We start from the raw sequence: 24,238 nt of genomic DNA on the forward strand, positions 1-24,238 counted from the left end.
TGAGCTCATCTGCTCAGACAGAAGATTTTGGGATCGACTGAGAACTTCTCTCACTGGTTTTCAGGTTGTGACTCCAGTTTGGTTTGTGTTTTTGACTTTTAATCCCTCATCCACTTCCCTCTCACACGACCTTTACCTTTTTGGTGTGCGGCGAGGAGTCCAGGGTGCTGCCGTAGTCCTGGGGGTGCATCATGGTCATGTCGGAGCAGCTGTCGTCCAGCACCTCCTGCATGCTGTTCACGCTGCTGCTCTGGCTGCCTGTGCTGACCGAGGTGCTGGGGATGGAGTGGTTGCTGCCCAGGCTGTTCATCTTACAGCTGGCCGCCTCACTGTCCTGCAGGGGACCGTCCACACACATGCATGAAGAAGTGGTTCCACAAACGAGCACTCAAGAGTCATGGAATGTTGCACAGATGAAAATATGCACTTGTGTCTTTCATTATAACCAACAACCTCAGGATTGATTCAAAACTATGCTTATTTGTGTTCTACCCTAACTCTTCGGATGCTTGTATCATTTCATGGTATCAGTCTGTGATCATCATGATACATAAAGCGAATTCTAACTGCATAGCTTTAAAGAGCAGCGCAGTCTTCAAGTCTCCAGGAAGAGAGTTGTAGATCAGGAGGCTATAATCAATCTTTCCACTGCACCCTCTCCTAAAAGCAGAACGCTTTGGGACTGCAGGGTTTTATACAGTGCAGTGTTCAGGGGTGTCTCGTTGCACTGAGGTCTGGTGGCTGCTCTGGATTGCATCACGTGGTGTAGGATGACAGGACTTGTGGCTGCTGGCTGCCCGTGCCGGTTCATGCTGCCTCAGACCAGGTCAACTAACGGGCATTTCAACCCGACGTCAGGCTGCGGCAGCTGCAGAAGAAAGGCTTCTACAACATCCGCTCGGACAAAGACACCTGTCCTCTCCCTCTGTACAGAGAGTCCCGGCTCCTCTGTAGGATGCAAGATAATCCTGCACTGTTGACTCAGATCAAGTGAAATCAGTCTCTCACTGCAGAGCAATTCTGTGCTTAAATTAGAATAAGACACTGATGGGCTGCAGTGGAAAAGGATTAGACGATCAATCCACTGGGAAAAACGTGTGATCCAAAAATTCTGTTAAATGTTTCAGTCCATTTCTAAGAATAAATGTGCAGCTTCTCCGACCTGTGTTCGTGCGGTTGCATCTTTTTTCCCTGAAACTGTAAAAGTGACCTGCAGACATAAAAACCAGCTGCTGCACAGAAACTGAACTGGAGGATCTGTTGTTGTTGATGTTGTTGTTGTTGTGAATGTGCTGTTGTTGTGATTGACAAGGTCACTCTCGTTGATGAGTCTCAGCCGCCGCTGCTACAGAGCACTGGTCGCTGCTTCGTTCAGATTTAATCATCATCAAAATGTTTAAAACATCCTATCTTGTTAAAGATAGTGATCCTGGATCCCCATCAAAAGGTGATGGGTTCTTCTCTGACATGCACCACATACTACCACCAATTTCAGGGAAATAAGTCTATCTGTTTTTTAAATTTTATATACACTGTCTAATCAACAATCCCCCGTGTCCCTCTTCCTCCCACCTCCTCCTCCTCCTGGCTCGATCCCATCAGCCCGTTGTGCTTCTCCTGGTAGAGGATCTTCTTCATCTTGCGGTACTGCAGGTTGTCCAGCTCACGCACGGCGTCCTTGGTCCTCTGGATGAGTTCGAGGAGAATGCGTGGCGACCGCTCCCGACGCACAAAATCATGCTGGATAGAGAAAGAGAAGGAGAGCGTCAATTAGTAATTTGGTTCTTAAGTTAATTAGAAGAGGATAGAAGGAGGAAACACTTGTTTTTGTCTTACACTGTACTCTGATCTCTTTAAAGTTACGTAGTAAGGTCAGTCGACATATGATAACATTTTTTTGTCTTAAATTATTTACTACAGACTTCATGTTACAGTTCACAGAAATGTATCTAGTAATCAAAATATCAATAGTAAATAATAAACATTAAAGTAAAACAAGAAGATGGTGTTTGCTGGATTAGATCGAATACGATTAGTTACTTCTCAGCAAATATGAAAAACTGTGATTTACAGCGCAGTTTGAAGATCAAAATAGATATAAAATGTGTTTGAAGGAGATCATATTTTACATATTTTTACAACTTGTTTCATCCATTCATTTCAATAAACAGCACGACTGTGCCTGTCACTAGAGGGCGCCTGCAGGTTGCTCAGCTGATCCTGGGACTCACATCTTCCTGTGAAAGACTGTTCATAAAAAAATCGATTTTCTCAATACTCCTGATCCAATTCTTTCCAGTGACTAATGTCTTCTCTGTATTTGCCTCTGCATTAATGACGGCTTTAATTAAATTATAGCAATCCACAGAAACAACTGTTTAAGAATATGATGATAATGAGAGGCTTTTAGGTCTACAATTATGTAAATATGTATTGAAGGGTTATTATAGAATCATCCTTTCCACTACAGTGAGTGGGGACTCATTTAGATTCGTCTGTAGTTCGATGAAGGTGTAATTTGTGTATTTATGAAATTATTCAACCTGTTACACAATCAGGTGAGAGTGTGTGTGTGTGTGTGGGGGGGGGGACACACAGGGCTGGTGGGTTCGGGACAATTTACTGTACTGGAAATGCAAAATGAAAATAAACCAAAAACACAACTTGTTCTCTGCCCGGCTCCTCTGCCCACTCCACCACACACTCACACCTCCTCTTAGTCACTCTCATTCATAAATGATTGTGCGCTCGGCTCAAATGGCTAAAAATGTTTGCAACGTCAGACTAAAATATAAATATATGACGAGATGTGAGAAAAAATAACACAATTTAGGTCCATCTCCCTCTCTCTCTTTCCCTCTGCACACCTTCCTCTTCCATGTGACAGATGCTGGTGTAATGGGTTAGTCAGGACACGGGGGGGATGACATCACTGCTCTGAAAATAGAGATGAGAGTGATTTGTCCCGTTTTCTGACGGATGGAGTGTGGGTGCGCTCGGCCACCCCCGACCCATCAGCCAGCGTAAGTGATCTCCAGGATTCTTCCTCATTATGAGGGAGGTGCTGAGAAGAAGGGACATGACACGATGTTCTGTGTGCAGCGTCGCCGGCCTCTTCTACCAGATTTACTTTGTAGAGGATCGGCAAATTATGATCCTAAATAATTTTTTATCACTTATCATTAACTCAGAGTTTCTGCAGGTTTAAACAAGTCAGAACGAGTCTCCACCTTCTCCCACTGTACGGAGATAAAGCTAAAATATACTGAATACAAACGCTGCCCTCCTGCACATGTCCAGTCTGCACAGTAGAGGTCGTGGAGCCGTGGTATCGACGTCCCAAAACGAGACCACAATGAAACGTGATCATGAATGAACACGGACATAATTAATAATGTATTTAAGACCTATGACGTTATATTTACATTATTTATATTTTACATTTGAGACTTTTTCAGGCCTAAAATCCAGATTATGAAATTGTAGGTTTATCTTGACTTGATAAAATGATCCATTTGAACACAAGCTCTGGTCCTCTGTGGTTTATACACTGAGACTATATGTGCTTTGGTGTTTAATTTATAGAATCATCACCCAGAGCTATTTTTAGCTGTTGAAGATAGTAATTTTCACATTAACGATGAGTTCTTATGGGAGGAGGCCACTGAGTGGTTATTATTTCATTATTCATATAATGAGCATTACTCCGAACGAGGTACACAGGGAGTGTGTTTAACCTGAAGCCAGAGCAGTGATATCTCAAGGCCACAGATTAGTGACCTGATTTCCCCTGTTAAGAGCTTGGAGGGGCGTGTGTGTCTGTGTGTGTGTGTGTGTGTGTATGTGTGTGTCTGAGAAGTGAAAATGGGGAATTAATCACAGGCTACACCACAGCCCCCCCAAAAAAGCCCTTCAATATAAAGCAGCCCCTTTGTCACTGATTTGGTCTGGTCACTACTTATCCTTCTTTAATGGTTTTTCAGACTGGATTTGGGTCAGGGGTCTAAATGTCGATCGTATCCCGATGACAGTCCAGACCCTCGGGTTTAACTGCCTTTACTGAAAATGCTTAAAAAGCTCACACCCTCCGAAGGTGAGGCAGGTGTGAAAGCTGCTGGTCAGGTACAGGGGAATGTTCATTGTGGTTTGTGTTTGAGGTATTTCTTGGGGTCTTACAAAGTCTAAAAAAAGACGATAATAATAATGATTATTATCCAAATTCTAGGCTTCAGAAATATTATTTAGTTTGGTTTTTATTATGTTTAATGTTCATTTGACGCCACCTTAGTTCTAATTTTTTATTTATCCTGTCATGCAATTGAGTGAGTAACTGGCTAAATGATGGATAGACAAACCATTTAAAAGCTCAGTTGTGCACTGATCAAAGTGCTGATGTGAAAGCAGCGAACACACAAGCTCTACGGAGCCCTGAAGGATTGAAGCTACACAAGAGACAGCGCTACGACAAATGGGGGACAAAAAAGGAATAAAATCAGAAAAGGCAGTTCACAGCAGGGGTTCCTGCGCTTGGAAGAATACTCTGTGTATCTGTTTGCATATTAGAGAGCCGTGGGTGGGTGGGAGTGACTCATCCGCATGGCTCTGGGACTGACTGAGGCAGGAAGTGAGGTCACAGCTGCGGGGATTACAAAGCAAGCCCACTCACTCTTAGCAGCTCCCCCGACGAGGGTCTGTCCTGAGGAATTTTCAGTAGGCAGTAGTCGACAAAGCTCCGGAAGGGGTCAGTCCTGTGAGAAGAGGAGTGAGATGGAGGTTATGGATCAGAACAGGTTAAAGAGATTACAGCAGTGATGGTTTAATGACCGGCTGCGTTCAGCCACACAGACTGCTCCCACTGTGAAGGACTAGTTTTAACGTGATGGTGATTAATCTTCTGTTGTGCTTTGTTTATCATATCAATTAATTAAACCAAAACAATCCCATGTAATCCCTCCGCGTAGCCCCATACATGAACCATATACAGATTATGTAAATATGTGGAGCTATAAAAGATATAGGCCACTGGAGCTGTGGAGCACTGTGCCACTGACTCAGATCTAAAAATATGATCCCGATAACACAGTATATGTAACACACCGTTTCAGGTTGTTGCTTTGGGTCATACACACACAGCCCATGATGCTATTTAGGATTTTGTCCATGAAAATGAGTGTTCCAGGGCCATTCCGGGGTCAGTGACTGCAACACAACCTCCAGCTCGTGTTTTTAGTGAAGGTATGTGAAGTCAGGGTCTTTACAGTGCAGCCTTGTGTTTTCTGTGCAGTGAGGTAACACTCCAGAGCCGATGTCTCTACTAGTCTCATCTGGCGGTATGTTGCTAACGCCTCAGGCCGCTGGAGCTCCTCCAAAAATACCACAACCCCTGCGCCACCCCACACAGTCGCTCGCCTCAGCACGATGCTAGAAACCAGCGCTAATTTTACAAAAAAAGCCGACCACAGTCACAGGCGGCGAATTCTGACTCGAAATGTTTCCCCCCTGCCTCGTTTCTCCGAGCCCACAGTACGTGCTCTCCTGTAAAGTGTGAAAGTGAGACCTGATTTAATTGAGAGGTGGAAGACACAGGAAGGCCAGTGATGCCTCCGGGCTGTTCTGAGGCAGGGAGAGAGCAACACTCGGCTTCTTCCCGGCACAAGATGAACACTCTTGCAATATTTTATTTTGCTTGCACGACTTTCATTCACTTTGATGGCATAGTAATGACATCATGGAAGAAGTACAATTTAAAGTGAGAACAGCAAACATGGGGTTAATATGGTGATTCACGAGTGCTGTTTTCCTCCCATGACAATAACACCTCATGTGCAGTGGGTGAGCAGCGTCGACAGCAACTCAGAGGAACGCTGGAATATTTACTCCCTTGCTGTTTCACTGATAGAAGGGTTTAAATCTAGTTCATCTACTTCTTTACACATTCATAAAAATATCTTATTCTCTGCTCAGCAAGGAAAAACAATAAAGAATAACTATAGGTTATATAACGCATATTAACGTGTAAACTGTTCTATAGACAAGTTTATATGGACATAAATATTCTGATATCAAACTTATTAAGACAATAGTCTGAACAAGACACTGACATGCTGATAATCTTAATTTACAATAAGCGATTCTCAAATTAGGATCTTAAGACTAATTTTGGAAACATTGGTGTCTATGTAAACATAGTCGTCAATGCAATTATGCAAAATGTGTTCTTAAGGTATTTATCTGTTATTTGAGAACATAAATCATCAAATGGCTCAGCTGTGGTGACTTTGTTGTTTGAGTGTTTAAATCGTTTCATGCTCCAGTAACTCTTTTGTTTAGAGCTGATTAAAATAAGTCCTCCATTCAACAATGAACACCCATTGTGTTATTACTATTAACCACACAGAAGAAAAATAACCAAATCTGTTTTTGGTTTTGTCCTGTAGATATATTCTATATCAGTAGAAATCCATGATCAGTTTATTAATTATATCTCCCCTTACTTGAAAATGTCAAATTTCATTAAGGCCCTGACTGAAGTGAAGTGCTTCTTCTGACACTGTGTGATGGGCTGATGCTGAGACAAGACGGCAAAGAGCTGTTTAAAACCTGCTGGCCCAAATTAAATTGCTTTAAGTTTCTTTTTTATGTCTGGAAGGATCGTCTCTGGAGAATCTATTAGCATCCACAGTCATGAGCTGTGAGGCTGATAGCGGTCTAAAGTAATGCATAAAGCAGGCTGTGTTCCCACATTACAGCCAGAACACAGAGTGTAAGCAGAGAGGAACGGCCTAGTTAGCAGAGCAAACAAAAAGAATAACAGAATAATATTAGAATAATCACACTGCTTTGTTGTGCTGCTGATAAACATGACAACGTGCTCGTGAGCGCGGCGGGAATGATGAGAGTATTTCCACAGTGTCTCTGTGGCGGAGGCTTCTCAGGTAATTACATAAGAGACTTAAGAGTGCGACCTTGCACGAGGCCTGTGGCTCGGATCACAAGTCGAGCAGATTAACAAAGGGATGTGTTTTACTCTGATTGAGCCCGGATCGGACGGAGCTTTAGTATTTACAGTTGACTGGAGATATTGTACCAGCAGTTTCACTGGGTTTTTTTTAGATTGAAGATGAACGAGTTTGATCATTTTATGGATTTTTTTATTTAATGAATCAGCAGGTCTGCTCTGAAGCGTCATCACATTCTGGACTATTTATTTCTAACTGAGTCATGCATATAAAATAAAAATTATTTTAGGGCCACTTAAAGTGAAAAAAATCGTTCCGTGTTTTGAGAACAAGGTCAACATTTTGTGAGTTAAAGATGTGAAATTGTCATATTAGAGTTGTAATTTTAGACTACTTGTCATTTAATAGGGGGAAACCCTGCGTTAGAATATGGAATGTGGATCATCTTCTTCAGTTTTACTTAAGTGTAGGTTTCACAAATAAGAAAAACTTATTTGGGCTCATCAGCTCCTCATGATCATAAGTATCAAGACTGAGATAAGGTTTTGTAAGAGAGTCTATTCTGAAGAAGGAACCTCACAGACTTCCTAGTTCTACTCATTTTGTTATATTTTTCTGTTCTACCTTTCAGGTGACAGAATTTAAAATTATTATATTACAACATTCTTCTTGTAATATTATGATTTTCTTCTCAATTCTGACTTCTCATAATATATTAATTGCATCCTCGATATCTTTAATTTCTTTAATTTCCTTGGCTATGGCCCAAATACTCGGTCTTATCTGAACTCTTTAGCCTTGTGGGGGGTAAAATAGAGCTGTCATATTTGAGAAGTGTGTTCAACTCACCACTCATTGGACTGCAGCGTGGGAGAGTCGTTCTGGGCGATGTGATATAAGGCACTCATGGCGTTCATGTTGAACAAGGGCGGTTTGCGCTCCGCTGAAATAAGAGACAGAGAAACACAAGGAAGGAGAAGAGAGATGATTTAGTGCCAAAGGTTTCACCATCACCACAATCTGCTTGAATCAGCCAAATTTTAAATTAAAGTTTTGCTGTGTCAACTTGTTTCATGCATCAAGTCTGTCTAACTGTTGACTCAATGGATCTATATTTACACTTTTAACCAGGGGGTATATTTAGACTCACCCAGCTCAATACAGGTGATACCCAGGGACCAGATGTCCACCTTCCCCTCGTATTGACCCTCGTCCATGGCTAGGATCACTTCGGGAGCCATCCTGAGGTGTGTGCACACAAACACACACAGTTTAGCAAGCATGAGGTGAAATCCATGAAAATGTGATAATCTGCTAAGCCTCTCAGAGCTTTTAAAGACTCAGTAATGCTGTGACTGCAGCTCAGTTTTTTTGGAACATGTGTGTTTCTGTGAACATGATGCGTGAGACACAGTTGTGCTGTTGTCTGCTGCAGGTCCATCCATCACTCGTCCAGCTGTTTGGGACGATTTCATTAATCATCAGTAGTAATAGTATATAATCAACTTATTATACTGAGACATAAACATACGTCTTTTAGAGACAGTAAAAATATAAAAGCCGACTTTTTATGAAGTTATTTAAGTTCTGTACTTTTGGACCATAGATAAGTAAATGCCTGTGTGTTACGACTGTAGGCATGGCCTCCTCCATTCTGTATTTAACTAGTTGTTATTATTGTAGTTGAAGCACGCCCGATTGGACACCGCCTGGAGGTGTGGTTCCTGATCTGCCTACTTCCTCTTTGACCTTATTGCAGCAGCCTGTCCAATTAGGTTCTTTAATCAAGACTGAGCTTCATTAAGAGCGGATCAACACGTCTGATCTGAGCAGTTTGCCAGCATGCTTCATTAGAGAACCTATGGTTGATTGATTCGTGTTTGATTCGTTGAGTGAACTTTGACATTGTGAAGACTTCTGAGAAACTACCGTTGGACTGGGAAAGGTTAACTTGTAGGTACCAATCCAGCACTCACACATACACACTTGGAAGGGGGATGCTGTTTGACTGTGTTTCTGATCCAGTAGATTAGTTAGCTAGGTTTTGTTTTCAGTTGTTTTTGTTTACTTTTGGTTGTTGGGTGAATCTGTAACTCCTGCTCTTCTCCCCTTTCTTTAGTTAAATCACTCACCTCCATCAGTAAATACCTAACTTCAACCCCCAACATCTGATTTTGAGTACACCTCATGAGCTGGGTCGTTATGTTGGTTTTAATGTAGGGGTTACAAAAGACACAATGCTAGCTTAATATTTGGCATCATAGGATATAAAAAATGTTGTACGTTTACTCACACGCTGCATCAATGACGACCAACTTGAGTGTGAGATATGCTCAGCCTTCTCACAACCTCATTAATTTTAATGATTTATTAGTTTAACTAGGTCGAATCTAAAATGTCTGTTCTGACTTCAATGTAAAAGCAATTCTGACGCTCATCCAGACACATGAACAGCATTTAGAACTGCATATCTGAAAAGGGCTGGAGAGTGAAACACAAATGTGAACCATTTCAATTCTTATAATTTATGAGTTTAGCCTCAGGCATCGAAAATGCAGAAATCACTGACGGCCTGATGGTGAAAACGTGAAACTCACCCTGCAGCAACACAAGCCTACAACAGACGCCGACTTGTGCAGCACAATTTGTCATTTCTATGCAAAAACAAAGTCCTGTGTTTTCTTCCATTTTTCCATGTGTATACTAACCAGTAAGGGGTTCCCACAAAGGAGTTGGCAGGTGAGGCAATGGAGGCAGAGCCAAAGTCGGCAAGTTTGACCTGACCGAGCTCAGTCAGCAGGATGTTACCAGCTTTCACATCTCTGCGAGAGGAGAGAGAGGGATGAAGAGGGGGATGAAGAGAGGGAGCATTATGAAGACAAGATAGATGATAGCATCACAACCAAGAGAACGTATATCAGGCCAAAGTATCTTACAGATTTTACAGATGTACTCGCTTACTATATGTCAAAAAGACAAAATATGACACCAGTTATTCTCATTGTCTTTACTTAAGCCTGACTATCCTTAGTAGTAGTAGTGATCAGAGTATGAAGCTAGTTCCCATTGGTACACATGCTCGACCAAATCGAGTCAGCTGAGAGAGTCTCAGCTGTCAATCATGATGTTTCACCCCAGTTTTATAGCATCAAAAACAAATTTAAACCATTTAAGTATTAAAACCATATAAAAAAATGACACATTAGTGTGATAAGACCATCTTTAAGAAAAAATATATTTGGCTTTTTGGTTTGGACGATGTCCCAATAACTAACATGGAGGAGACAGGGTTATGACCTATACTGCAGCCAGCCACCAGGGATGACTGAGACACTTTGGCTTCACTTCTGGGGAGCTGTCATGTCCATGTTTCTATTCAGAATAGGTGAAAGGATTCATACTGAACCACAGTTGGATGACAATCAAACAATTTGTCATTAAAGCTAATATTGTGCAGAAGCAGTGCGACAGAGGGGCTGTTACCTCCTCACAGGGATGTTCAGCAACAACAAAATAAAACTACAAACACAAGGTTTAACAGATTAATTAGTAAACGCTGCAATAAAGAGAGAAGACATGTGTCTCTTATCTCGTTTTATCTTGTTTTTGTCTAAATCCCTGCTTGTTCCTGTGGGGAAACGTTTTTCAGTCGGAGAAACAAACTGACTCACCTGTGAATCATATTGTGGGAATGTAAGTAAGCCAGTCCAAGCAAGGCACCGTGGGTAATGGCAGCAATTTCCACCTCTTGGAGTGGTTTCTTGTGAACTAGGGGAGAAATAAGTGAAAATGAAACTTGAATGACACAATAATTAACAATCAGCACCATAATCCACAATTTGTACTTTCTCGTTAGATTTAAAACTGCATTTCGATGAACAGAAGTATATGTACTAAACACTTTGTTGTGTTTGGGTCTGTCTTTTCAAAAGTGTCATATATCTGATAATGATGATCACAAATAACCACAGGAAATAATCAGAGATCCTCAGGTTTGACGAGTTTCAGGAGAAGAATGAAGCGAAACCTCATGATCTCAGGTCAAAAAGGATCTGGACTGGTGTTTATATTCAGTTACTGAGTTAGAGTGAGGACAATTAGGTTGGGAATAAAGTTGAGTATAGAGCTGTCTAAAAAAACTACTGAATAGATGGTAGAAGGATGGGAAAGGACAGAAAACAGGTGAAAACAGGTCGGCTCTGTCTAAAGTTGCATCTAAAGTTCACTAGTCAACATGTTTTGTCTGATTTGTTATCTATCTAAAATAAGATAAGATAAGATAATCACTTTAAAAGCCCCTTTATGGGGAAATAACAAAGTTATAATTGAGTCAACATGCAATATAAACTCAAGGATATCTGGAAAATTGCAATAGTATGAACAGTTTATACGTCAATAATCCAGTGTTAGGAGGTTTTTTTGGCCTTGAGCGTCGCCTTTATGGAAAAAGATAAACGACCTGACAAAGAGAATAAAAAGCAGCTTTATTTGAAAGTGTGCCCACATTAAATTTGGAATAAATAAACACACTTACCCTCTAGTAAATCTGATGCGGAGCCCAGGCAGTACTCCATCACCAGCTGAAACCCAACACAGCTACAGCTCAATAACCGATCATTCATACTCAATCATAAAACAGCTTCACGTCACGTTTGAGAGAAGTTATGAGGTGGTTCTGCAAACTGATCACAAGTTATTATCAACAAAACACAGCCAGTGGGACACAAGAAGAAATGATATGAAAAATATGAAAAGAATCATACAAATATAAGAAGAGGATAAATAAGAGGTGAAGTAGAAGACAGATACACTCACCCAGGCAGTGTTGTCTTTCAAGTAGCAGCCTTTGTACTCGATGGTGTTTGGGTGTCGCAACTGCCCCAAAAACTTGACCTCCTTAATGATGTCCTGCCACTTCTGCGAAAAGCAAAAAGCAGACGCACAGGTTGATAAACACAACAGGTATGATCACACAAACGCAAACAAAGGAATAAAATACATTACATTTAAATTAGTGTCTTGCTACCGAAACTTTTCGATGGCAGACGTTTTTTCCAACGTTTTTTAGGGGTAATGAATTATTTTAATTTGTTGTTGATGTTTGTTGTCATTGTGTGTGTGTGTGTGTGTGGTGTGTTTTTCTTACTTCGGTAGTCTGCTTGCCATTATAGGACATCTTTTTGATGGCCACCACCTCGTTGGAGTAAGAGTTACGAGCCTGAAAGGTTGAAAACGAAAAAGGTCAGATTCTGTTCAAGTCTTAAAAGTCCCAAATCGTACACAAAAGCAGCCACTTGTACATTAATCCTCCCACAATGCACCACAGGACCTTGCCTGGCTGTAAAGCTCTGTATCAATATCAATTAATCAATATCAAACACTTAAGTATAACTCATTATAAAGAGGTAACACACTGCATTAAAGTAAATTCACTGTTGTACCAAAAGATCCTGATGGCTGATTGAGCAGCTAGTGATTTTGTTTATTGTTCTTGAGATATCGTGCTCAAAAAGATTGAAACAGTCGGACGGACAACCGGACACTAAAGCCTCAATCTGGCCACTGGCTGTCGCCGGCACAAAGAGCTAGAGAAATGAAGATGAAATGTATCTACTTATTATCATTAATAGTACAGAGAGAAACAGAATTCTATGAATTGGAAATATATGACTTTTCACCAACACTAACTTTGAAGTACTTGGCATTTAACCCCATGGCGTTAACCTTCCAGGCGTTTGACCTCAGGGACGACTACGCTGCAGCTCAGCCTCAGCACTAAACTCTGCCTTATCTCTCTTACAAATAAATGGGAATTTCATGTCGACATTGAAATGGAATTAGATTAACAGCAGGCAACCCTATTCCCATCTGACTTTTTTTTCAGATTCATTTGATCCGTATTATTGCCTTTCAGTTCATGCATAATAGTCATTCCCTCTGGTGTAGGGTATAGCTGGGTGGCAATAGAGAAAAGAAAGAAAAATCATGCAATGCTGAAATATTGAAATGCATTCATTGTAATTGTCAATGCAGAAGAAAGGGGGTGAATTCGTTCTCCATAGAGCACCGTGTGTTCAAAGCTCTGGGTGATGGGCCTGCATACTCAACACAGGGAATTCCCCTTGTTCACTTCCATAATGGTGTTCCTCCTTAGTCCTCCCACTCATTAACAATGAATGAACGTACAATTGCACTTATCTGAATATGCATGCAAGTACAGAATAATCTAGATAATATTCATGTATTTACAGCGGAAGTCACTGCACCATTCTGTCATTGAATAGAATTGCCAGATCACAACATACATTATCTCAAGGTACAAGGCACCCCAGTAGATCAGTGGTTTCGTAATATCGTAAGTTTGAATGTTCTTCCAGTGACTCTGTACTGACTCCATTTCTTCAGGTGCTCGGAGGTTTAAAGAAATTCACTTTGATTTGGTTCCTAAAATGTCTGCGTCCTCCCGACTCCCCATGCTGCTAAAATAAACAGATAAAAGAGAAATTTGACTTCTCATGTCGACATCTATTATTACAGTGTGCTCAAAGCAATGAGTGTAATGAGCAGCATAGAGGGATTTAAAGAACCTGAGTTTTGCTTTTTTGGGCAACAAGCCTGCTGATTGATATTAAGACTGCAGACAGAATAAAAATATGATTTTCTGCTAAAGAATAATAAATTAAAAGGCTCTTTTTTGCATTTTGCAGTTCATATTCTTCAGAGGATGCTACAGTTGAGAATCCATTAAAAGTAAGGCAAATAAACTAGGATTTTAGTGAGGTTAGTACAATAATAATATCACACAGTATTTCTATAGACATTTCTTGATACACTACAGCACTATAACCAAGGGCATTATAATGTGTAATTTTCCATGTATGGGGTTATTTGTTGGCAGTGCAGCCATTTTGGTATTTAAACTTTTTCGCAAATTTGTCGTCTTTATCTGGAATTTTCAAAAAGCCCTTTGAAACACTTTCAGCAAAGCTCCTCTGGCTAATAGCTTAAGCTAACAGTGTGCCAGTTGTAATGCAAATGCAGAAGTATGTCAGTGAGCACAGCACTGGCATCAGGGCAGGATTTAGACAGACACTGGAGCCTGTTAGCCAGACGGACATGGGCACCAGGGCGGCTAGGGATGTACTGGGGATGTGTGTGCGTTTGTCTGTGTGTGTGTGTGTGTGTCAGCATGTGTGTTTGTCAGCATGTGTGTGTGTGTGGGAATGACATGGGATAGAAGGGGATAGTAAAGCCCTGGCAGCCGAGCAAATCCTGCCCCACTATCAACGGCTTCTCTGTTTTTCTATACCAAGAGAACATCTGTCTGAGGAGGGAGGGAGGAGAGTTATCGCCCCCGGTCCAGCATCTGGAGGGGGGGGGGGGCAAAGAGAGGAGAAGAAATGAAGAGAGAGCAGAGAGAGGCAGCGTCGCTCTCAACCCTCCTCCACGCAGCTTTAGAATCAAAGGCTTGATGAGTAATTAGTGATGATGAGATTAATAGGAAGGGCTACAGAGAAAGTGCTGAGAGGGAATCTGTCTCCACTCCCTTGTATTCAAAGAGCGATAATATCATGGGCCGCGCTAACATGTGTGCAAATCAGTGGATCAATAAAATAATATGTATCTACTTAATAAATAAATCAAAGCTCGCAGCTCGCATAATAATCATCATGTGGGAAAGGGATTGGAGCGCTATGGTGAGTGGAGGTCCTTCAATGATCGAGCTTCTCTTTCACATGCTGTCTTTTCTGACCTACAAAACTCAAAGTGAATCAATTCAAATAAAAGAAAATAAATTCTTATCGATCACTCCCACGAAGCAAAAATGCAAAATGCTAAAACTTTTCAAACAAACGGGCACTGAAGTCTGGCCATTCCTGGAGCCAGACATATTCCTGTGTGTTCCAGAGGAAAATATGCAGAAAATGTCAGTCTAAGCCCGTGTGAAAATGCAGCAGGAAGATTTGCTGAATTTGCAAGCAACTGGGTGTATTGATGTGGTTTCTAAGACACAATGTACGCAAAAAATGTTGTGCCCTGCTTCCTGTATAGTCTACAGAGGAGACATCCCCTGAATGTTAAACACATTTTCCAGAACCACGGCACTTACAAAGTAGACGGCGCCGAAGCTGCCATGTCCGATCTCGTGCAGGTCACAGAAGACATCCTCGGGGTCATCTTTGAAGAAGAGGTCTGCCAGCTCGGGGTCCTTCGGCACACCTTTCCGTGTGGACGACGGCATTATGGGCTGGACATGGGCTAAGCGCCGGGGACCACGCTCACATAAACACTGCTGCTGCTGCTCGTGCTGCTACCGCCGCCAGATGTCCACGATGGGCCCGGCATTGGCCAGCTAGACCTGGGAAACAGAACAGAGACAAAGATCAGAACATTGAGCTGACATTATTGTTGTGCACGGCACTGGACAAGATTATCACATTTCAGTCAGGTTAAATATGCAGATCGTCTGCAGTAAACATCACTTCCTGTGTGAGAGACAGTTTCATCAGGCCCTAGAAAAGAAACGTAAAAACAGGCTTTGGTGAAAGTAACTATTAATATGATCAGTGCTAAATCAATTGTTATGAAGTTAAACCGTAGATTGTAAAATAACTTCCTCCCACAATCCTGACACGAAGGTAAAATATCCCTGATACGAATGCTGTCAGAAACATAAACACTTTGAATGAACATCAGTGTGATAAGAACGTGTGCTTTGCCTATTCAGTTTGGTCCAGGTCCCAGCTACTAACATGGAGGAGACAGTTTATGACCTATACTGCTACCAGGGGGAGATTAACATTATTTGGCTTCACTTTTGAAGAGGCGTCCTAATTTCCATCTTTATTTACAGTCTGTGAGTTAAACTAATAATACGTATGGAGAAGTATTACACTGACGCACAAATAACTTTGCCTGGTCAGCTGGGAACATCCAGACAGGGTTACACAAAGCGTCTTCGGACTCTATCCACATTGGTGTTTATGTGTGCATGGCTTTTTGAGGGTGTTTGCATTTGTGCGTCTCATGAACAGCTGACAGGTGATAAGACGAGGACGGAGACAGTCACACGATGACGCTGGCTGATTCGTCCTGCTGCCCCTCCGAGTCACAGTCACACTTGCTCATGTAAACATGTGCACACGCAGAACACGTGACAGCTGAAGCTGAGTCACTGATGCACCATTTTCTACACATGCATGCCCACAGTGGAGCAGTAGCCCTTGTGCGTGCAGACGCACACATTTACTGCTGACAGTTTTGTATCACAGGGCTGCAGCCAGGCTGTGAAGCGTGTAGGCATCCCGGACAACCTGCTCCAGTTAGCTTCGCTGCACACACACACGCACACAGTCACACACACACATTCTCATTTCCATGTCTTTCTCTCTCTTATGCACATCAGACAGATGCAGCAGGCAAATCTGGCTCCAAAGGCCAGCCCCACACAGAGCGAGTTGACATACAGGCAAAGGCAGCAACACACACAAGCATCCAGGCCAAGACACTAAGCATCAGCATCATCCTAATCCCCTTGCTCTTAAAGGGATCCGAGCCATCACACCCACTCCAAAAATATCAGTCTTAAAGGCAAAGTCCTGTGCCCCCTCTCCTGTGGCACCAGATGTACAGAGATAGCGGCCTCAAGGCCTCGGGGGAATGACTCTAGGTACAGGACGGGAATCTAAGGCTGCAATGGTTCGCTGGACGACATCAAATGAGGACATCCTAACAGCTTGCGTTGTGTTTGGTGAAATCCGGTCAAATACAGCAAACTTTAGAGACTCACAACACCCACAGTGACCTCAAGGTTCATCATCACACAAAAACAGGGCTGAAAGCTGCTCAGAGCCGTTCTGCCAGCACTCGTGTGTTCACTGTGTAGAGAGGAGTCATCATTTAGGTTTTTATTTTGTTAACATTATTCAAGCTGTGACTGTAGAATTGGATAGTTTGTTTCATTTCTTTTCATGATAAGGAAGTGAGATAATAGACTGTTTTATAAAGATTTAAGACTCGTCTCCACTTCCTCCCACTGTCCAGAAATAAAGCAAAAAGGTCCCGGATATGATTGCTGCCATCTTCCTTGATGATGTATGTGTTGGCTGAGAAAACCTCATCGAGGAGATACACACGCTGGCTCTTGTTATCCTCTGTATATTGAAATGTCTCCTGAAGCCGTGCGTCCGACCTGCCGCCGTCTACAGCGGTTTAACCTCTCAGCGTTTTGCCGTAGCAGCCTGTTGTGCAGTCGCCTGACAAAAGTCGATTTCATGCCACTGAGATTTGATTTCTCTCCTAACAACGATCCCAGGAACAACCGCAGCTCGTCACTAACCGATCTGCGAGGATTCAGTTTGCCTGCTTACATAATGCGGGAGATGACATTTGCGGGCGTACACGTTTATAGCATGAAAACATAATCTGAGACTTGCATGACAGAGGTGTGACGAATTATCGCTGAGCTGCAGAGTACAGTAACATGACTGCATGTAAACAGCCTGTAGATCTATTCATATACTATAAACGGTCACTGACAGTTCAGTGAAAACCCCATAAATTAAACTGCCATAATCTATCAGGATTCACGTTTGTCCGGATGCTTCATGTGATGCTTGGTGAAAGCATATAAAAATCTATTTACTGTAGATTTGTATTATTGTTTACACTTTTGTACCTTTATCCACAATATGAACTTTGTATGTCTGTGTGTTGCATCAGCTCTGTGTCTAATCGTGCTCCAGAAATCCTGAGATAAATCCCGACACAACCCTTCAACTAAACCCCCAACATGACTTTGCTGCTTTCACCAACTCAAATAAGAGAAAAAATAATATGGGAGAAAGAAGATTGGGGGGAGAGAGTGAGGGGGAGGGAGAGTAACTGACAGATGGATAAAAAGGGAAACTGAACTACTAAGAGTAAAGAAGCAGCTTTACCCCATGTGACGGAGCTTTGAAAGCAGATCTAAACCAAGAGGATGAAGAGAGTCGGCGGAAGGGTAAAAGAGAGATAAAAATGGAGCAAATGAACGCTGAAGTCATGTGATCGCTCGAGAGAATACACACCTCCCTCTCACTCTTCCTCCTCCTCCTCCTCCTCTCTTAAGATGTGTGAAGTGATGCAATGTGGCAACAACAGGTTGTAACACTGGGGGCTTGATAAAGCTGTTACTAGTCCGGCAAAAGGCTCTGTGTTTGGACAGTAAGTGTGTGTGTGTGTGTGTGTGGTTACTGGGGATCTATGAATGGTATTGTGCTGAGAGAGCTGATTAGGCAAATGGCTTAGACAGATTAAGCGCTTTGTGTGTGTGTGTGTGAGAGCGAGAATTATCTGCGACATGAGTACTACTGCACACCGCTGCAGGACACAGTACTTACATGTACGTGTGCCTGGCATGCGTGGTACACTTGTGTCTGAGTAGGAGTGTGTGCACGTGTGTTTGTCACTGTGGGGGTGCACAATAAACTCATTTGCCATATACAATTAATAATTTATCATAAAAATAATGTAAATGTTAAGGGAGATTATAAGGTTTATGCTAATCTAGCCTAAACATGTGCACACACACACACACACACGTTTGTACTAAATTTTAGTAAGGACAGTCAATTACATAATACCCATAATAACCCTAACCTAACCCTAAACCTAATTCTTACCTCATAAACAAGTCTTAACCTTCAAACATCCCATTGAAAAAGTGAGGACCATTCAAAACGTCCTCACCTTCCCAAAATGTCCTCATTCTATAGGGTCTATGCTTAAAATAGTCCTCACAAAGATATAAGTACAGCAACACACACTCAAAGACACACAGACACACACACGACCAAAGTTTGACATGGATACACAAGAAACACACAAGCACAGACACGCAAACAAACACAAACCCTTGGTCCCGCCTCCAGGCCCCATGTCGGCGTAGCCATGACTAATTGATGCACCAACATGTTGTTGTAGAACTGATTCCATCATCCGGCTGCTGGATCTGGTTCTACTGTGCCGCTACTGTCACATCTAAATGGGACACCACACGTTCTGCTCTTTTGCTAATTATACACCAGAATAATTTATAGGGGAGATCCCATCAGACAGAGCCAGAGTCTGACGGTGGACTGTGACAAAGTTTAGGGTTAGTAACACCTGAATACACGGTTAAATATTTAAAACGCTTCGTGATGGGTTGAAAATAAAACAGCGGTCCAAATTCACGTCAAAAATATTGTGAAGACTTATGGAGAAAAAGAAAAGTTGGCTTTAACAATAACACACGGATGATTGGATTTCTATTTTTCTTTTCTAGTGCAAGGTCACAAAAATATACAGGGATGCTGGACAGGAAGTAATGGAAATTAATAGTATATAATACTTACATATTTTCATTTTATTTATCCTTTATTTATTTCCTCAAGAGAGTTTGTTGAAATCAATTTTCCAGAAACCCTTCTTCTGCACTGACAATCACAAAGTGACCAGTTCTTCCTCTGTCTTATCCTACATTCATTCCTTCAGTGTTTTCCCTTTCATCTTTCACACAATTTCTCTTTGCAGCTACCCACTCTTCTCAATTTCTTTAAAAAACAAAGAAAACATCATTATTTTCTTTCATTTTTACACAGTCTCCTGGGTTTATTATCAATAATCTGACGAGGGTGCAAGTGAAGTACGTTTCTGACGTTCTGTGTTTCTTCGTCATGTCTAGGAAAGTGCAGTATGTGCTTGCGTCCTATTTGTACATGCACAGGGGGTGTGTGAAAATAAATTTGCAGTATTACACTGGTGGGAGCGCACAAGTGTCCATATGTGTGTGTGTGTGTGCGTGTATAGCCTGTGGGTTTAGCGGCTTACTGGCCCCCCTCCCGGCTTTAGCAAGAGCAGGATTTAGACAGACTGTGGGAATTCTTACTGGGATTCAAATCACCAGGTCTAATCAGAAACGGAAAAAAAAAGAACTTGCAAATCTGCTAAATTGTGCGTTGAGACATTGAGTGTGTGCATGTGCATGTGAGAAGCAAGGAATAAGAATTACGTAATAATCTCATTCCCTAAACTACCATTATAACCTTACGCAGAGCGGACTAAAGGATTTAGAGTTGAGTGTGTTTTTGTGTGAAAGGTGCACATGTGCATGTATGACCGAGCAGCCTGGATCACAAACTCACTCGGAGAAAAATATTAAATAAAAAGTAGATCCCTGCACTTCAGTAATTGCGTCTAATAAAAACTTAAAGAGCAGATAGAGCCTCACATCTCACCACATTGCGAGGTCTCCAGAGAGCACTGGGCTGCGTATGTGTGACGTGTGCATGCGTGTGTGTGCATGCGAGTGTGTGTGCATGCAAGTGTGTGTGTGTGCATGTGTGTGTGTGCATGCGAGTGTGTGTGCATGCAAGTGTGTGTGTGTGCATGTGTGTGTGTGCATGCCTCCTGCACGACATTAAATGGGTCAGCCTTGTTATGAATAATATAGAGGCCTATTTAAATGCACAATGCCGGGTTGCATTGTGATGATGACTAGAGTTTTTTATCAATGAAAAATATGAGAGTGGCGATTCCTCTTGTGAAGTGCATGTTCCATGGTGAGTCAATGGATCTCTAGATCTCCACTGCCCTAGAAAGACCTCATCGAGGCCAAGAAGCAAAGATACATGCATGGGTTGAATTTAATGTGCCAGTCTAGACGTCTTTTTTCGAGCATCAGTTTATAATCGAAATGTTCCCCTCTACCTCACCCGGTCACCTCAAGTCTGTCTCCCACTCAGGGTGTGACTCGTGGCACAGGATGTACATTCTGACACACCCGCCTGAGTTTCTGCTGAATCTAATGATCAGTGTTGGCTCTCTATGCCACGATGACCTGTTGACAGATGGATTTATTCTACATTATTGCCCAAGACACGCAAGACTCCAAACCACAGAAACAAAACCTTCAGTCACTACAGCTTCAAGAAAACTTAAGGCTATCATCATCCAACCATTTTCAACTGAAATATAGCTATCAGAAAGTAAGGGCACCCTCACAACAACCTCATCTGGTATATATGGACTCTCTGAGTTTTAAAAAGAAATATCTCTTTTCATATGTTAAAGCAGCATCAATTAGTCTTAGGAGTGATTACTGTCGTTATTGTCAACCATACAACTAGTCTGAGTTATTTCCTGTTTAAAGTTTTCTTTTGTTCACGCTGCCAACGAGCAACTTCAATTATCAATCAACAATTACGCTGCAGCAGAACCCAGCCACAGGAATCCACGCAAACACACAAACAACTTGGAAAAAGTTTTGGTACAGGCAGAGAGAAACTTTGCCTCCTACCAGACTCAGCTTTAATCTGGTGTGACAGAGGGCTGGTTAGCTGTTATGTACATCAGTGAGCCGTCAGGGCAGCAAGCTCTCATTAGGAGGCAAACAAGACCCAGTTTACAATCGACTGATGCCTCCGCTGGCTGTCTGACTGACTGTTACACGAAGGGGATTTACACACACACACACACACAAAGAGCGATACACAACCACCTGCAGGGTGACCTCGATAAAACAAGTCAATAAATCACCTCTACAGCCTATTTGCATGATGGCAGCTATAATCAAAGTGAAGATATTAGAGTTTACATTTTTAACAACATCATGATAAAAGAAAACAAATGCAAACATATGACGTAGGGTCCTGACAGTAAAGAGTGAAACCTACCTGTAGGAAATGTGTAAAGGGTGTGTGTCAAGCTGGCCCTCCTTCTTTCTCCTTTCTTCTTTCCTCAGTTTAAATCCAGAGACGACTTTTTGACGACTTCCCTCATGACTGGAATAATACTGCACCTGAGATAAGAGAGAGGAAGAAACAAAGACAGGGTTAGAAAGTTGGATTAATATTTAGTTCCTGCAGTTAAGAGGTTAAATAGATTAGAGAATGAGGGCTAACATGTTAAAAGGAATTAGTTGATGAATGGATTATTAATCTCTAGCTGTTTTGATAATGGATTAACAATTTTTAAGCAAAATGGTTGCAGAGGGAAACAAATTGGTTACTATTTTCTGACATTTTATACACCAAACATTTATTACATAAACTGAAAAAAGGGGTGTCTACTCTTTTTTTTATATCGCCCTTTTAATTGTGACTTTTGTTGCTGTTATCAAACAAATATGACAAAGAAATCTAATTTAGTCTGATATTTTACAGTTTGACCATAAACTGTATTATAAATAACTATAAATAAAAAGAAAAGACAAATGCGACCGAATATATAGAACTTGAACTTTTTGTATTTATCATAATACATATCTTCATGCATTGTTTATTCTATAAAATAAAAGTTTTCATAATGAGAAACATAATCGCAGATATCAATAAGTCTGTGAAAGGCTGATATATCGATCAGACTCTATCAGCCATAGAGTCTGATTTTCTACATCTACTTGTAATCTTCAGGGTCACTGTGTATTTCCCAGAATGCATTACACCGACAGTATCTCAAACTAAATGTCTTGACATTTTAAAGAAGGAAAGTGTCTCCCGTTTCAGGCTGAACACCTCCTTTTTCTCCCTCTTTCAAATTAACGAGTTCAAGGACGCTACACACGACGCTCTGGACAAACACAAGCTCTCATACACACCCACGAGCAAGCACAAACCCAATTTTTTCCTTTCTCCCCCCCCCACACACACACAAACACACATCCACACACTATACACAGCGGATCAGAGCGAGTGGTTCTGACAGCGGAGTGCTGCCAGCTACTGGACTGTGTTTCGTTGTGACAGGCAGGTGGTGCAGCATCCACAGCGTCGCCACTGAACACAACCTTGCCCTCTTACTGTACACATTGGGATTTACAAGGCCGGCGCACACAATAAAACCAACTGTTGTATAAGCAGCCCGACAATCAGGAAGTGCACAAGGTCTATTATTCAGTACATACATGACGGCTTGATTCCAGTGTGGAAACAAACAAGGACTTCTTCTTTCTTCTTCTTCTTCCCTACCTCTCCCATTTTATCCTTTTTCATTTTGTCTACCCTGTGCTTTACCAACCTTAACCTACTCCTCTCTCTCTCTTTTTGATCGTGTCAAGCGGCAGATTGGTTGCTCAGAGGAACCACTTTCAATAATAAAAGAAGAGGAGCGGATGGAGGGATGAGAGAAGAGGGATAAAAATGTATTGTGCCCCTTCTGAGTGTCCCTGAATGATTTATAACACAAACTGACGCTTGCAAGGAGCCTCTGGGAAAGTTGTGGCTGCACTTCTCCTCCTCCTCCTCCTCCTCGCTCACTCCACCCTGCCTGGCATTTGTGACCAACCAACAGAAAGACATAAATAGATGGAGAGGAAGAGTGAGAAAACAGTGCCAGAGTGAGACACTGTGCTTGTGTCTTAACTCATGTCCATCTTCAAGAGGCTGAACGTGTACGAGACAATTGTCAGGGCTGAAAATTGATTATTTTCATCCTCAAATAATCTGCCAAATTTTGTATTGAGTCACTGATAAATGATGGAGTTCATGAAATATCAGAAAATAACAAAAAGGACTGATTACAAGTTTCCCGAACCCAAGATGACACCTTCAAATGTCATATTTGTTCACAATAATGATGCACACTCTGACGATAGAATAGAATCACTAATCTCAAGTCAATCTTGAAGATCATAACAAACATTTGTATTCGGTATACCAACAGCATAATGCATAAACACTTGTCTCTTCCAGGTTAGTGGATAGGACGTCAACCAAATGAAAATGTCAAAGTGAAGAAATATTTCTAACGATGGTTTCTGTCACTTGAGGTAAATCCTATCACACTGATGCATGTTTAAATGTTAGTGTTTCTGCTATGTTGGGTTTGAGTAGTTATTCGATGCTATAAAAACGAGGGGAAATGTCACAATTAACAGGTGGAACTGATTGCGAGCAAGACCTCGATACTGCAGCTCGATCATAACTTTCAGACTCTGCCTCAAAACAATGTTATTGGCATGAGATGGTAGCATTGATATTTTGGCTTCATTTGTAGACAGGGGTAGGGAGTAGGGAGGAGTCATCCATCTTTTACAGTCTATGGCCCAAATATACAACCAGACATAATACTCAAGCAGTTTTTATGATAACTTTGAGCCGTGGTTTCTGTGAATTCAATCAACAATAAAGAGACTCAAGTGTGAACAAATTCAACACGATTCCCAGAGAGACCGACGATGACGGCGGTGGGTTTTTGGACGAGTCATGCCGGAGGTGCTTTAACTCTGTAGAAGTGTACAGCTTTAAATAAAGCTGAGA

General features: G+C 41.7%; 1 protein-coding gene across 1 annotated transcript in view; it reads right to left on the minus strand.

Moving 5' to 3' along the window:
- Positions 1–24,238, minus strand: part of taok3a (TAO kinase 3a) — a 61,520-nt gene that overhangs the window by 15,770 nt on the left and 21,512 nt on the right. Inside the window, exons 2-13 of the mRNA XM_061070928.1 lie at positions 21,656–21,780; positions 15,070–15,318; positions 12,106–12,177; positions 11,775–11,876; positions 11,494–11,539; positions 10,631–10,727; positions 9,668–9,781; positions 8,110–8,201; positions 7,809–7,902; positions 4,667–4,748; positions 1,573–1,740; positions 137–334 (exon numbers count right to left, since the gene is read on the minus strand). Coding sequence (XP_060926911.1) covers positions 137–334; positions 1,573–1,740; positions 4,667–4,748; positions 7,809–7,902; positions 8,110–8,201; positions 9,668–9,781; positions 10,631–10,727; positions 11,494–11,539; positions 11,775–11,876; positions 12,106–12,177; positions 15,070–15,201 — 1,197 coding nt within the window. The 5' untranslated portion in view covers positions 15,202–15,318; positions 21,656–21,780. The remainder of the gene's footprint in view (positions 1–136; positions 335–1,572; positions 1,741–4,666; positions 4,749–7,808; positions 7,903–8,109; positions 8,202–9,667; positions 9,782–10,630; positions 10,728–11,493; positions 11,540–11,774; positions 11,877–12,105; positions 12,178–15,069; positions 15,319–21,655; positions 21,781–24,238) is intronic.

The sequence above is a fragment of the Limanda limanda genome, chromosome 5 (assembly GCF_963576545.1).
Source record: "Limanda limanda chromosome 5, fLimLim1.1, whole genome shotgun sequence".
Taxonomy (NCBI): Eukaryota; Metazoa; Chordata; class Actinopteri; order Pleuronectiformes; family Pleuronectidae; genus Limanda; species Limanda limanda.